General features: G+C 44.0%; 1 protein-coding gene across 15 annotated transcripts in view; it reads right to left on the bottom strand.

Moving 5' to 3' along the window:
• PPFIBP1 (PPFIA binding protein 1) overlaps nt 1-13,362 on the bottom strand; it is a 650,864-nt gene that overhangs the window by 192,857 nt on the left and 444,645 nt on the right. For all 15 annotated transcript variants that reach the window (XM_053719064.1, XM_053719065.1, XM_053719067.1 and 12 more), the window contains one exon: nt 3,480-3,533. In XM_053719064.1, the coding sequence (XP_053575039.1) occupies nt 3,480-3,533 (54 nt within the window). The remainder of the gene's footprint in view (nt 1-3,479; nt 3,534-13,362) is intronic.

Below are 13,362 nucleotides of genomic sequence, written 5' to 3'. Positions count from 1 at the left end.
TTACATAGGTGCTCATACAGCATACTTACATAGGTGCCCATACAGCATACTTACATAGGTGCTCAAACAGCATACTTACATAGGTGCCTATACATCATACTTACATAGGTGCTCATACAGCATACTTACATAGGTGCCCATACAGCATACTTACATAGGTGCCCATACAGCATACTTACATAGGTGCCCATACAGCATACTTACATAGGTGCCCATACAGCATACTTACATAGGTGCTCAAACAGCATACTTACATAGGTGCTCAAACAGCATACTTACATAGGTGCTCATACAGCATACTTACATAGGTGCCCATACAGCATACTTACATAGGTGCCCATACAGCATACTTACATAGGTGCTCATACAGCATACTTACATAGGTGCCTATACAGCATACTTACATAGGTGCCTATACAGCATACTTACATAGGTGCCCATACAGCATACTTACATAGGTGCCCATACAGCATACTTACATAGGTGCTCATACAGCATACTTCATACAGCATACTTACATAGGTGCCCATACAGCATACTTACATAGGTGCCCATACAGCATACTTACATAGGTGCTCATACAGCATACTTACATAGGTGCCCATACAGCATACTTACATAGGTGCTCATACAGCATACTAACATAGGTGCCCATACAGCATACTTACATAGGTGCCCATAAAGCATACTTACATAGGTGCCCATACAGCATACTTACATAGGTTCTCATACAGCATACTTACATAGGTGCCCATACAGCATACTTACATAGGTGCCCATACAGCATACTTACATAGGTGCCCATACAGCATACTTACATAGGTGCCCATACAGCATACTTACATAGGTACCCATACAGCATACTTACATAGGTTCTCATACAGCATACTTACATAGGTGCCCATACAGCATACTTACATAGGTGCCCATACAGCATACTTACATAGGTGCCCATACAGCATACTTACATAGGTGCCCATACAGCATACTTACATAGGTGCCCATACAGCATACTTACATAGGTTCTCATACAGCATACTTACATAGGTGCCCATACAGCATACTTACATAGGTGCCCATACAGCATACTTACATAGGTGCTCATACAGCATACTTACATAGGTGCTCATACAGCATACTTACATAGGTGCCCATACAGCATAGTTACATAGGTGCCCATACAGCATACTTACATAGGTGCTCATACAGCATACTTACATAGGTGCTCATACAGCATACTTACATAGGTGCAAATACAGCATATTTGCATAGGTGTCCATACAGCATACTTACATAGGTGCCCATACAGCATACTTGCATAGATGCCCATACAGCATAGTTACATAGGTGCCCATACAGCATACTTACATAGGTGCTCATACAGCATACTTACATAGGTGCTCATACAGCATACTTACATATGTGCCCATACAGCATATTTGCATAGGTGTCCATACAGCATACTTACATAGGTGCCCATACAGCATACTTGCATAGGTGCCCATACAGCATACTTACATAGGTGCTCATACAGCATACTTACATAGGTGCCCATACAGCATACTTACATAGGTGCCCATACAGCATACTTACATAGGTGCTCATACAGCATACTTACATAGGTTCTCATACAGCATACTTACATAGGTGCTCATACAGCATACTTACATAGGGGCTCATACAGCATACTTACATAGGTGCCCATACAGCATACTTGCATAGGTGCCCATACAGCATACTTACAAAGGTGCCCATACAGCATACTTACATAGGTGCCCATAGCGCATACTTACATAGGTGCCCATACAGCATACTTACATAGATGCCCATAAAGCATACTTACATAGGTGCCCATACAGCATACTTACATATGTGCCCATACAGCATACTTGCATAGGTGCCCATACAGCATACTTACATAGGTGCCCATACAGCATACTTACATAGGTGCCCATACAGCATACTTACATAGGTGCCCATACAGCATACTTACATAGGTTCTCATACAGCATACTTACATAGGTGCTCATACAGCATACTTACATAGGGGCTCATACAGCATACTTACATAGGTGCCCATACAGCATACTTACAAAGGTGCCCATACAGCATACTTACATAGGTGCCCATACAGCATACTTACATAGATGCCCATAAAGCATACTTACACAGGTGCCCATACAGCATACTTACATAGGTGCCTATAGAGCATACTTACATAGGTGCCTATAGAGCATACTTACATAGGTGCCCATACAGCATACTTACATAGGTGCCCATACAGCATACTTACATAGGTGCCTATAGAGCATACTTACATAGGTGCCCATAGAGCATACTTACACAGGTGCCCATAGAGCATACTTACACAGGTGCCCATACAGCATACTTACATATGTGCCCATACAGCATACTTACATGGGTGCCCATACAGCATACTTACATGGGTGCCCATACAGCATACTTACATGGGTGCCCATACAGCATACTTACATGGGTGCCCATACAGCATACTTACATAGGTTCTCATACAGCATACTTACATAGGTGCCCATACAGCATACTTACATAGGTGCCCATACAGCATACTTACATAGGTGCTCATACAGCATACTTACATAGGTGCCTATACAGCATACTTACATAGGTGCCTATACAGCATACTTACATAGGTGCCCATACAGCATACTTACATAGGTGCCCATACAGCATACTTACATAGGTGCTCATACAGCATACTTCATACAGCATACTTACATAGGTGCCCATACAGCATACTTACATAGGTGCCCATACAGCATACTTACATAGGTGCTCATACAGCATACTTACATAGGTGCCCATACAGCATACTTACATAGGTGCTCATACAGCATACTAACATAGGTGCCCATACAGCATACTTACATAGGTGCCCATAAAGCATACTTACATAGGTGCCCATACAGCATACTTACAGTTCTCATACAGCATACTTACATAGGTGCCCATACAGCATACTTACATAGGTGCCCATACAGCATACTTACATAGGTGCCCATACAGCATACTTACATAGGTGCCCATACAGCATACTTACATAGGTTCTCATACAGCATACTTACATAGGTGCCCATACAGCATACTTACATAGGTGCCCATACAGCATACTTACATAGGTGCCCATACAGCATACTTACATAGGTGCCCATACAGCATACTTACATAGGTTCTCATACAGCATACTTACATAGGTGCCCATACAGCATACTTACATAGGTGCCCATACAGCATACTTACATAGGTGCTCATACAGCACACTTACATAGGTGCTCATACAGCATACTTACATAGATGCCCATACAGCATAGTTACATAGGTGCCCATACAGCATACTTACATAGGTGCTCATACAGCATACTTACATAGGTGCTCATACAGCATACTTACATAGGTGCAAATACAGCATACTTACATAGGTGCTCATACAGCATACTTACATAGGTGCTTCTTGAGTTCTTGTTTCTGCTTCTGAACTCTTAGTCGTCCCATCACTAATAAAAACAAGACAATTGGCTGTTATTTTTAGGACACACAATCTTTATAAACCCCACTGGATGATGATATTTCAAAAGAAACTAGTTCATTCTGAAGCCAAAGGGATTGAGGACTACTAAAATCATTAAAGTATTTTGATGAATCTAAAAACACACACCCATACTAACACTCACACACAACCATACAAACACACACACACCCATACTCACAATCACACACACACACACACAACCATACATACAAACACACACACCCATACTCACAATCACACACACACCCAAACACACACACCCATACTCACAATCACACACACAACCATACAAACACACACACACCCATACACACACACCCATACTCACAATCACACACACAACCATATAAACACACACACAACCATACACATACTCACAATCACACAACCATTCAAAACACACACACACCCATACTCACAATCACACAACCATACAAACACACCCATACTCACAATCAAACAACCATACAAACACACACACCCATACTCACAACCATACAAACACACAATCCCACACACACACACTTACAATCACACACAACCATACAAACACATACTCACAATCACACACTCAACCCTACAAACACATACTCACAATTACACACACAACCATACACACACACACAACCATGCAAACACACAACCATACAAACACACACACCCATACTCACAATCACACACACACAACCATACAAATGCACACACCCATACTCACAATCACACACACATACAACTACACAATCACACACATACACACACACAATCACACATACAAACACACACAACCATACAAACACATTCACCCATACTCACAATCACACACACACAACCATTATAAACACCACTGGATGTTGATATTTCAAAAGAAACTAGTTCATTCTGAAGCCAAAGGGATTGAGGACTACTAAAATCAAAGTATTTTGATGAATCTAAAAACACACACCCACACTCACACACACAACCATACAAACACACCCACCCATACTCACACTCACAACCATTCAAACACACACACCCATACTCACAATCACACACACAACCATAAACACACACCCATACTCACAATCACACACACACACCCATACTCACAATCACACACACACCCATACTCACAATCACACACACACCCATACAAACACACAATCCCACACACAGCCATACAAACACATACACGCCCATACTCACCATCACACACACAACCATACAAACACACACACATACTCACAATCACACACAATCACACATATAATTACACAATCACACACTCATACAATCACACACCCCCATACTCACAATCGCACACACAACCACAGACACACCCATACTCACAATCACACACACAACCATACAAACACACACAATCACACACACAGCCATACACACACACGCCCATACTCACCATCACACACACAACCATACAAACACACACACACATACTCACAATCACACACATACATACAAACACACACATACAAACACACAATCACACACATACAATTACACAATCACACACACATACACAAAATCACACACACACAAACACACAATCACACACACATACAAACACACACATACAAACACACAATCACACACACACAATTACACACACATACAATTACACAATCACACACACATACACAAAATCACACACACACACAAAATCACACACACATACAAACACACAATCACAGACACACAATCACACATACAATTACACAATCACACACACACAACCATACAAAAACACACACTCACAATCACACACCCACCCATACTCACAATCACACACACAAACATACACAATCACACATACAATTAAACAATCACACACAAACACACAATCACACACACAATCACACACACATACAATTACACAATCACACACACAGAAAAAAACACACACAAGCACACATACAATGACACACACAACCATACAAATACACACACACATACAAAAACACACACAATCACACATACAATTACACAATCAGACACATACAATTACACAATCACACACACAATCACACATACAATTACACAATCATACATACAATTACACAATCACACATACAATTACACAATCACACATACAATTACACAATCACACACACATACAAACACACATACAATTACACAATCACACACACAATTACACAATCACACACACAGAAAAACACACACAAGCACACATACAATGACACAATCACACACACAGAAAAAAACACACACAATCACACATACAATGACACACACAACCATACAAATACACACACACATACAAAAACACACACAATCACACATACAATTACACAATCAGACACATACAATTACACAATCACACACACAATCACACATACAATTACACAATCACACATACAATTACACAATCACACACACAATCACACATACAATTACACAATCACACACACATACAAACACACATACAATTACACAATCACACACACAATTACACAATCACACACACAGAAAAACACACACAAGCACACATACAATGACACAATCACACATATAATTACACAATCTCACACACACACACTCATACAATCACACACACAATCACACGCACAATCATACAATCACACACCAGTAGGGTAGTAAAGGCGTCATCTATCTTTTTAAACAATAAAAAAACAAGTAGACTGTCCCTTTAAAGACAAAGTTTAGATCTAAATCAGTAATACAATACATCAGTATTGCTTGTGTCACAGATACAGACAGTGCGCAGCAGACACCCTTGGAGTCAGCATGTGAAGAGATGGAGCGTTTGCTGCAGAGCACACAGGCACCATCAGCCGTGACTGGTTCTCACTAGTAAGGTCGTTGGTAATATATCAGCTAAAACATTAAAACATTGGCCATACTAATATCAACAACACATAAGTGTCTCTTGCAGATTCCAGTAGTCATCATGAGGTCTCACGCTCAGTTACTTTTTCCCTAATAACAACAACACTGAATTTCATATCACTCTGCCGGTGCTTTAGCGTTTGTGCAGCGTTAATGACCAGATACCCAGCACTGCAGGATGTTAATACAAATATTTCATCTTAGAAACTAACAAATAAGCTCCGACTACTGTGCCACTAACCAGATAGAAAACATAAATTATGCTTACCTGATAATTTCATTTCCATCTGTGGGAGGAGAGTCCACGGCTTCATTCATTACTTGTGGAAATTAAGAACCTGGCCACTAGGAGCAGACATATTATATATAATTATAAGTGTGTAATTATATGTGTGATTGTGTGTGTTTGAAAGGTTTAAATACCTCCCCCACTCCCCTCATCCCCCAGTCATTCTGCCAAGGGAACAAGGACCAGTAGGGGAAATATCAGGGTATAAATGGTGCCAGAAGAACAAAAATACATTTAGGTCCACCCACCGGAGAAACGGGCGGGAGCCGTGGACTCTTCTCCCACAGATGGAAATGAAATTATCACGTAAGCATAATTTATGTTATCCATCTTAATGGAAGAAGAGTCCACGGCTTCATTCATTACTTGTGGGAAACAAATACCCAATCTCTAGAGAACACTGAATGAAAATAACGGGAGGGCAAACGGAGGCGGACCCTAAACTGAGGGCACCACAGCCTGCAAAACCTTTCTCCCAAAAGCCGCTTCCGCCGAAGCAAAGACATCAAATTTGTAAAATTTAGCAAAAGTATGTAAGGAGGACCAAGTAGCCGCCATATCTGCTCCATAGAGGCCTCATTCTTAAAGGCCCACGAAGAAGCCACAGCCCTAGTTGAATGAGCCGTAATCCTCTGAGGAGGCTTATGTCCCGCTGTCTCATATGCCAAGCAAATAATGCCCCTCAACCAAAAAGATAGGGAAGTGGAAGAGGCCCTCCGCCCCTTGCGCTTCCCTGAATACACCACAAATAAAGACGAAGTCTGTCTGAATTCCTTCGTGGCCTGAAGATAGAGCTTCAAGGCTCGAACCACATCCAAATTATGAAGTAGCCTTTCCTTTGAAGAAGAAGGGTTAGGACACAAGGAAGGAACCACTATCTCCTGATTGATGTTACGATTCGACACAACCTTAGGAAGAAATCCCAACCCAGTGCGAAGAACAGCCTTATCGTTGTGAAAAAACAGGTAAGGAGGCTCACATTGCAAGGCCACCAAATCAGAGACTCTGCGTGCCGATGCAATAGCCAATAGGAATAGAACCTTTTTAGGAAAGAATTTTAATGTCAAGCGAATGCATACGCTCAAACTGAGCTCTTTGCAAAATCTTAAGTACTTTGCTGCCTGGCTTTCTCACTTTCTCTCTACAAATACACCTGCTCTAATACTAGGGGACTTCAACATCCCCATTCATAACCCATCTGCCCCTGCTGCCTCTAAACTTCTCTCACTCACAAACTCCTTTAGTCTCTCACAATCCATCCTATTCCCTACTCAATGCAACAGACACTCTCTTGATCTGGTATTCTCCTACCTCTGCTCCCTTTCTGATGTCACCTGTCACCCATTTCCCATCTCAGACCACCATCTGCTCACCTATAATCTCAATGTACATGCTAAACCTATTTCTCCCCACCGCCTCCGCACCTGTAGAAATCTGCAAACTGTGGATCCGCTCCAACTTTCTAACCTTATTCAAAAACGTCTTCCCCACATTTCCAAGGTATCCTGCCCTGACCTTGCTACAAACCACTATAACAATATTCTCTCCTCTGCACTCATACACCCTTGCTCCTCCACAAATATGCAGAACCCCACGTCATCAGCTCCAGCCCTGGCACTCTCAGCAAACACGCTATCTACAAAAATGCTCCCGTGCTGCTGAACGTGCCTGGAGTAAATCCCGCTCTGAACCCGATTTGCTACACTATAAGTTCATTCTTTATTCTTACTCCTCTGCCCTTCACTTAGCCAAGCAAAACTACTTCTCTTCTCTCAAATCTTCTCACTTCTCAAACCCTAAACGTCTCATTTTCAGCACTCTCCTCTATCCACCTGCACCACCCCCTTCATCTGCCTTTAGTGCTCAAGACTTGGCAGACTACTTTTTCAACAAAACACTTACCATCTGAAGTAACATTCCACCACAAGACTGCAACCTTTCATCTCCGCCCCCGGTCACCCCCTCCACCACTCTCAGTACCTTCCCCCCAACCACTGTGAATGAAGTGAGTTCCCTAATATCTTCCTCACACTTCACTACCTGCCCACTTGACCCTATCCCTTCACATCTAATACCTTCTCTGTCTTCTACCCTCACTCCAGCTCTTACTCACATATTCAACCGATCCCTTACTACTGGTTAATTTCCATCACCCTTCAAACATGCAAAGGTCACCCCCATCCTTAAAAAACCCTCCCTCGACCCCAATTCTCCTACAAACTACCACCCCATATCACTGCTTCCGTTAGCTTTAAAAGTCCTGGAAAAACTAGTTTTCAATCACCTAACCCACTTCCTATCCTCCAACTCATTGCTTGACCCCTGCAATCTAGCTTCCGTCCCCAACACTCAACTGAGACTGCCCTCACCAAGGTTAATAACGATCTTCTTTCTGCGAAAAACAATGGCCACTATTCTATACTTATCTTACTTGACCTGTCTGCTGCCTTTGACACTGATGACCTTCCCCTCCTCCTACGGACTCTCAGCTCCCTTGGCCTCTGAGAAATGGCCCTCTCCTGGATCCACTCTTATCTCTCTATAAGGTCCTTTTCTGTCTCATTTGCTGGTGACCCCTTCTCTCCATTGCCTCTGTCTGTTGGAGTACCTCAAGGCTCTGTTCTAGGCCCTCTACTCTTCTCTATTTATACTTCCTCACTGGGTAAACTTATCAGTAGCTATGGCTTCAACTATCACCTCTATGCTGATGATACTCAGATCTGCCTATCCAAGCCTGCACTCTCTCCTTCTGTCCTTTCCCACATCAGCGACTGCTTCACTGGCATTTCTTCCTGGATGGTCTCTCACCACCTAAAAATCAAAATGTCCAAGACTGAGCTTCTTCTAATCCCCCCATATAATTCTACTCCAGTTTCTAACTTTACTATCACTGTTGGTGACACCACTATCTCCCCATCACCCCAAGTCCACTGCCTAGGAGTTACACTTGACTCCAATCTGTCCTTTATACCCCACATCCAATCGCTCTCTTCATCCTGTCGCAACCACCTACGCAATATCTCCAAAATTTGTCCTTTTCTGAGTTCTGAAACTACTAAACAGCTAATCCATTCCCTAGTAATTTCCCGGCTTGACTACTGTAACAACCTACTAAATGGCCTTTCTCTCTCCCGCCTCTCCCCCCTTCAATCCATCCTAAATGCCTCTGCTAGGCTAATCCACCTCTCCCGACGCTCTGTATCCACTGCACCCCTCTGAGAGTCCCTTCACTGGCTCCCCATTCACAGCAGAACTAAATTCAAAATTCGCACTCTCATTCTCATTCTGACCTACAAAGCCCTTACCAATGCAGCCCCCACCTGTCCTCACTCATCAACAAATATACTCCAGCCCGTCCCCTTAGATCCAACAGCGATCTACTCCTTGCCTCTTCTACCATCACCTCCTCCCATGCTAGACTACAGGACTTCTCTCGTGCGGCACCAACCCTCTGGAACGCACTTCCTCGAGCTGTCAGACTTTTCCCCAACCTCTCCTCCTTTAAACGCTCCCTAAAGACCTTCTTGTTCAGGGAAGCCAATCACCAAATCAGTAACTAATGAATTCCACTTGCCTAATAATTGCCGTCATCCAACTCCACACTAACATTATTCCCACCTTTGCAGTCCCCACCTCCTGTTTCTCACCCTCCTACCCATTTAGATTGTAAGCTCCCACGAGAACAGGGCTCCCAATTCCCCCTGTATTTGTTTGTTAAATTTTGTCTGGTGTCTCATATTGTACTCTCCTTTTATCTTTGTTACCCATGGACAGCGCTGCGGAATCTGTTGGCGCTTTATAAATAAAGAAGAAGAATAATAAAGTACCAAGTTTAAGCTCCAAGGGGGAGCGGAATTTCTAAAGACAGGCCTGATCTTAGACAGAGCCTTAACAAAGGACTAAATATCAGACAGCTACGCAAGCTTCTTGTCTAATAGTACAGATAAAGCCGAAATCTGTCCCTTTAAGGAACTGGCGGGAAGTCCCTTCTCCAACCCATCCTGGAGGAAGGACAGGATCCTGGATACTCTAACCTTATGGCAGGGATATCCACAATCCTCACTCCAGGACAAGTAGGTCCTCCACACCTTATGATAGATGCGAGTGACCGGTTTCCTGGCTTGAATGAGAGTATCACTCTCTCCAAAAAACCTCTCTTGGCTAGGACAATCTCCACGAAGTCAGCCTCAGAGAATCGAGATTTTTGATGTAGAAAGGGACCCTGAACTAGCAGATCTCTGCAACAAGGTAACCTCCATGGAGGAGACAATGACATCCACACCTGATCCGCAAACCACATCCTCCGTGGCCAATTAGAATTAGAATAGCCAAAGCTTGCTCCTCCTTGATGCGGGCCACTACTCGAGGTAGAAGTGGTAACAATGGAAATATGTAGACTAGGTTGAACTCCCAAGGCACCTAAGGCATCTATCAGCACTGCCTGGGGATCCCTGGACTGCGACCTGTATCTGGGTAGCTTGAAGTTGAGTCTGGACGCCATGAGATCTATTTACGGCGTCTCCCATTTGATGCAGATCTCTGCAAACACCTCAGAATGGAGAGACCATTCCCCCGGATGAAACGATTGCTGAGAAAATCCGCTTTCCAGTTGTCCACACCCGGAATGTGGATCGCTGATAGCGAACAGTTGTGGGTCTCTGCCCACTCCAGAATCCGAGATACTTCCCTCATGGCTAGGGAGCTTCTTGTTCCCCCCTGATGGTTGATGTAAGCCACAAAGGTAATGTTGTCCGACTGGAATCTGATGGATCGGGACAACCCCAGAAGGGGTCAAGCCCTCAGAGCGTTGAAGATCGCTCGAAGTTTCAGAATATTGATCAGGAGAAGCGACTCCTTTTGAGTCCACCTGCCCTGTGCCTTCCTGGATCCCCAAACAGCTCCCCATCCTGACAGACTTGCGTCCATGGTCACAATCTCCCAGGATGGCCTCAAGAAGGATGTCCCCTGGGACAGTTGGCCCGGACAGAACCAATAAGAGAGGGTTTCCCTCGTTCGGTTGTCCAGAGAGATCTGTTGGGATAGATCCGAGTGATCGCCGTTCCATTGTCTCAACCTGCACAACTGAAGAGGTCGGAGATGGAACCTGGCGTATGGACTAACATCTATGCTGGATACCATGAGCCCAACCACCTCCATACACCGGGCCACAGATGGCCTTGAGGAGGTCTGAAGGGCAAGACAGTTGGACGCAATCTTGCAACGTCTCTGATCGGTCAGGAAAATCTTCATGGATATGGAATCTATTATCGTGCCCAGGAATTCTACTCTGTTGCTGGGAACCAGGGAACTCTTTCCTACGTTTATATTCCATCCATGAGATCGAAGGAGAAGAAGAAGAGCCCTCAAATGAGCCTCGGCAAGACTCCAGGACGGAGCCTGGACCAGGATGTCATCCAGAAAAGGTGCCACTGCAATACCTCTGGCTCTTGCCACTGCGAGCAACACTCCCAGAACCTTCGTAAAGACTCTTGGAGCAGTCGCCAGGCCAAATGGTAAGGCCACAAAATGCAAAGTGTTGGTCCAGAAATGCAAATCTTAGGAACCTGAAGTGATCCTTATGGATTCGCACGTGAAGGTAATCATCCTTCAGATCTATTGTAGTCACGAACTGTCCCTCTTGAACTAGGGGCAGAATAGACCTGATCGTCTCCATCTTGAATGATGGGACCGACAGAAACTTGTTTAGGCACTTTAGGTCTAGAATCAGACGAAACGTGCCCTCCTTCTTTGGAACCATGAAAAGGTTTGAATAATACCCCAGACCTTTTTCTGCCAGAGGTACTGGTATGATTACCCCGAGAGAGGAGAGATCCCTTACGCACTCTAGAAAGGCGTCTCTCTTTTCTGGTCTTGATGAGAGGTTTGACAGGAAGAATCTGCACCTGGGTGGATGAGTCTTGAACCCTATCCTGTAACCCTGGGCGATGACCTCCAGAACCCAAGGGTCCAGAACGTCTCTCATCCAGGCCTCGGCAAAAAGAGATAGTCTGCCCCCTACATGATCCATAGACGGATCGGGGGCCGCCCTTTCATGCCGATTGAGTCTTGGCGGCCTTCTTGCTCTGCTTGGCTTTGTTGCAAGATTGAGCTGTTTTCCAAGATCCCTTGGACTGCTCGGTTTTCGTGGCAGGTTGCTGGTGTTGGGACTTGTCCGAACAAAATGTAGACCCCTTAGGTTTTTTCTTCTTAACCTGCGGCAGTAAAGCACCCTTGCGTCCCGTGAAAGGGGAGGGATAGTAATCTAGACTTGGAAGTCATGTCAGCAGACCACGACTTTAACCACAGAGCCCTACGGGCTAGTACAGAAAAATCTGATGTCTTGGCATTCAGGCGAATAATATGCATATTTGCATCACAGATGAATGAATTAGCTACCCTTAATGCCTTAATTCGTTCCTGTATCTCCTTGAGGGGAGTCTCCACCTCGACCATAGCTGATATGGTAGCAGCCCTAGCCACCGCAGCGACAGCCGCTGCAGGTTGAAAAAACAAACTCCGTGAGCTGAAACATCTTTCTCAACATGGATTCCAATTTTTTATCCATAGGCTCCTTGAACGAAGAGCTATCTTCGAGTGGGATAGTTGTGCGCTTAGCATGCGTGGAGATAGCACCATC

This window comes from Bombina bombina, chromosome 6 (assembly GCF_027579735.1).
Source record: "Bombina bombina isolate aBomBom1 chromosome 6, aBomBom1.pri, whole genome shotgun sequence".
In the NCBI taxonomy this organism is placed as follows: Eukaryota; Metazoa; Chordata; class Amphibia; order Anura; family Bombinatoridae; genus Bombina; species Bombina bombina.
Note: the sequence above shows the minus strand (reverse complement) of the source record. Positions and strands in the feature narration are given on the sequence as shown.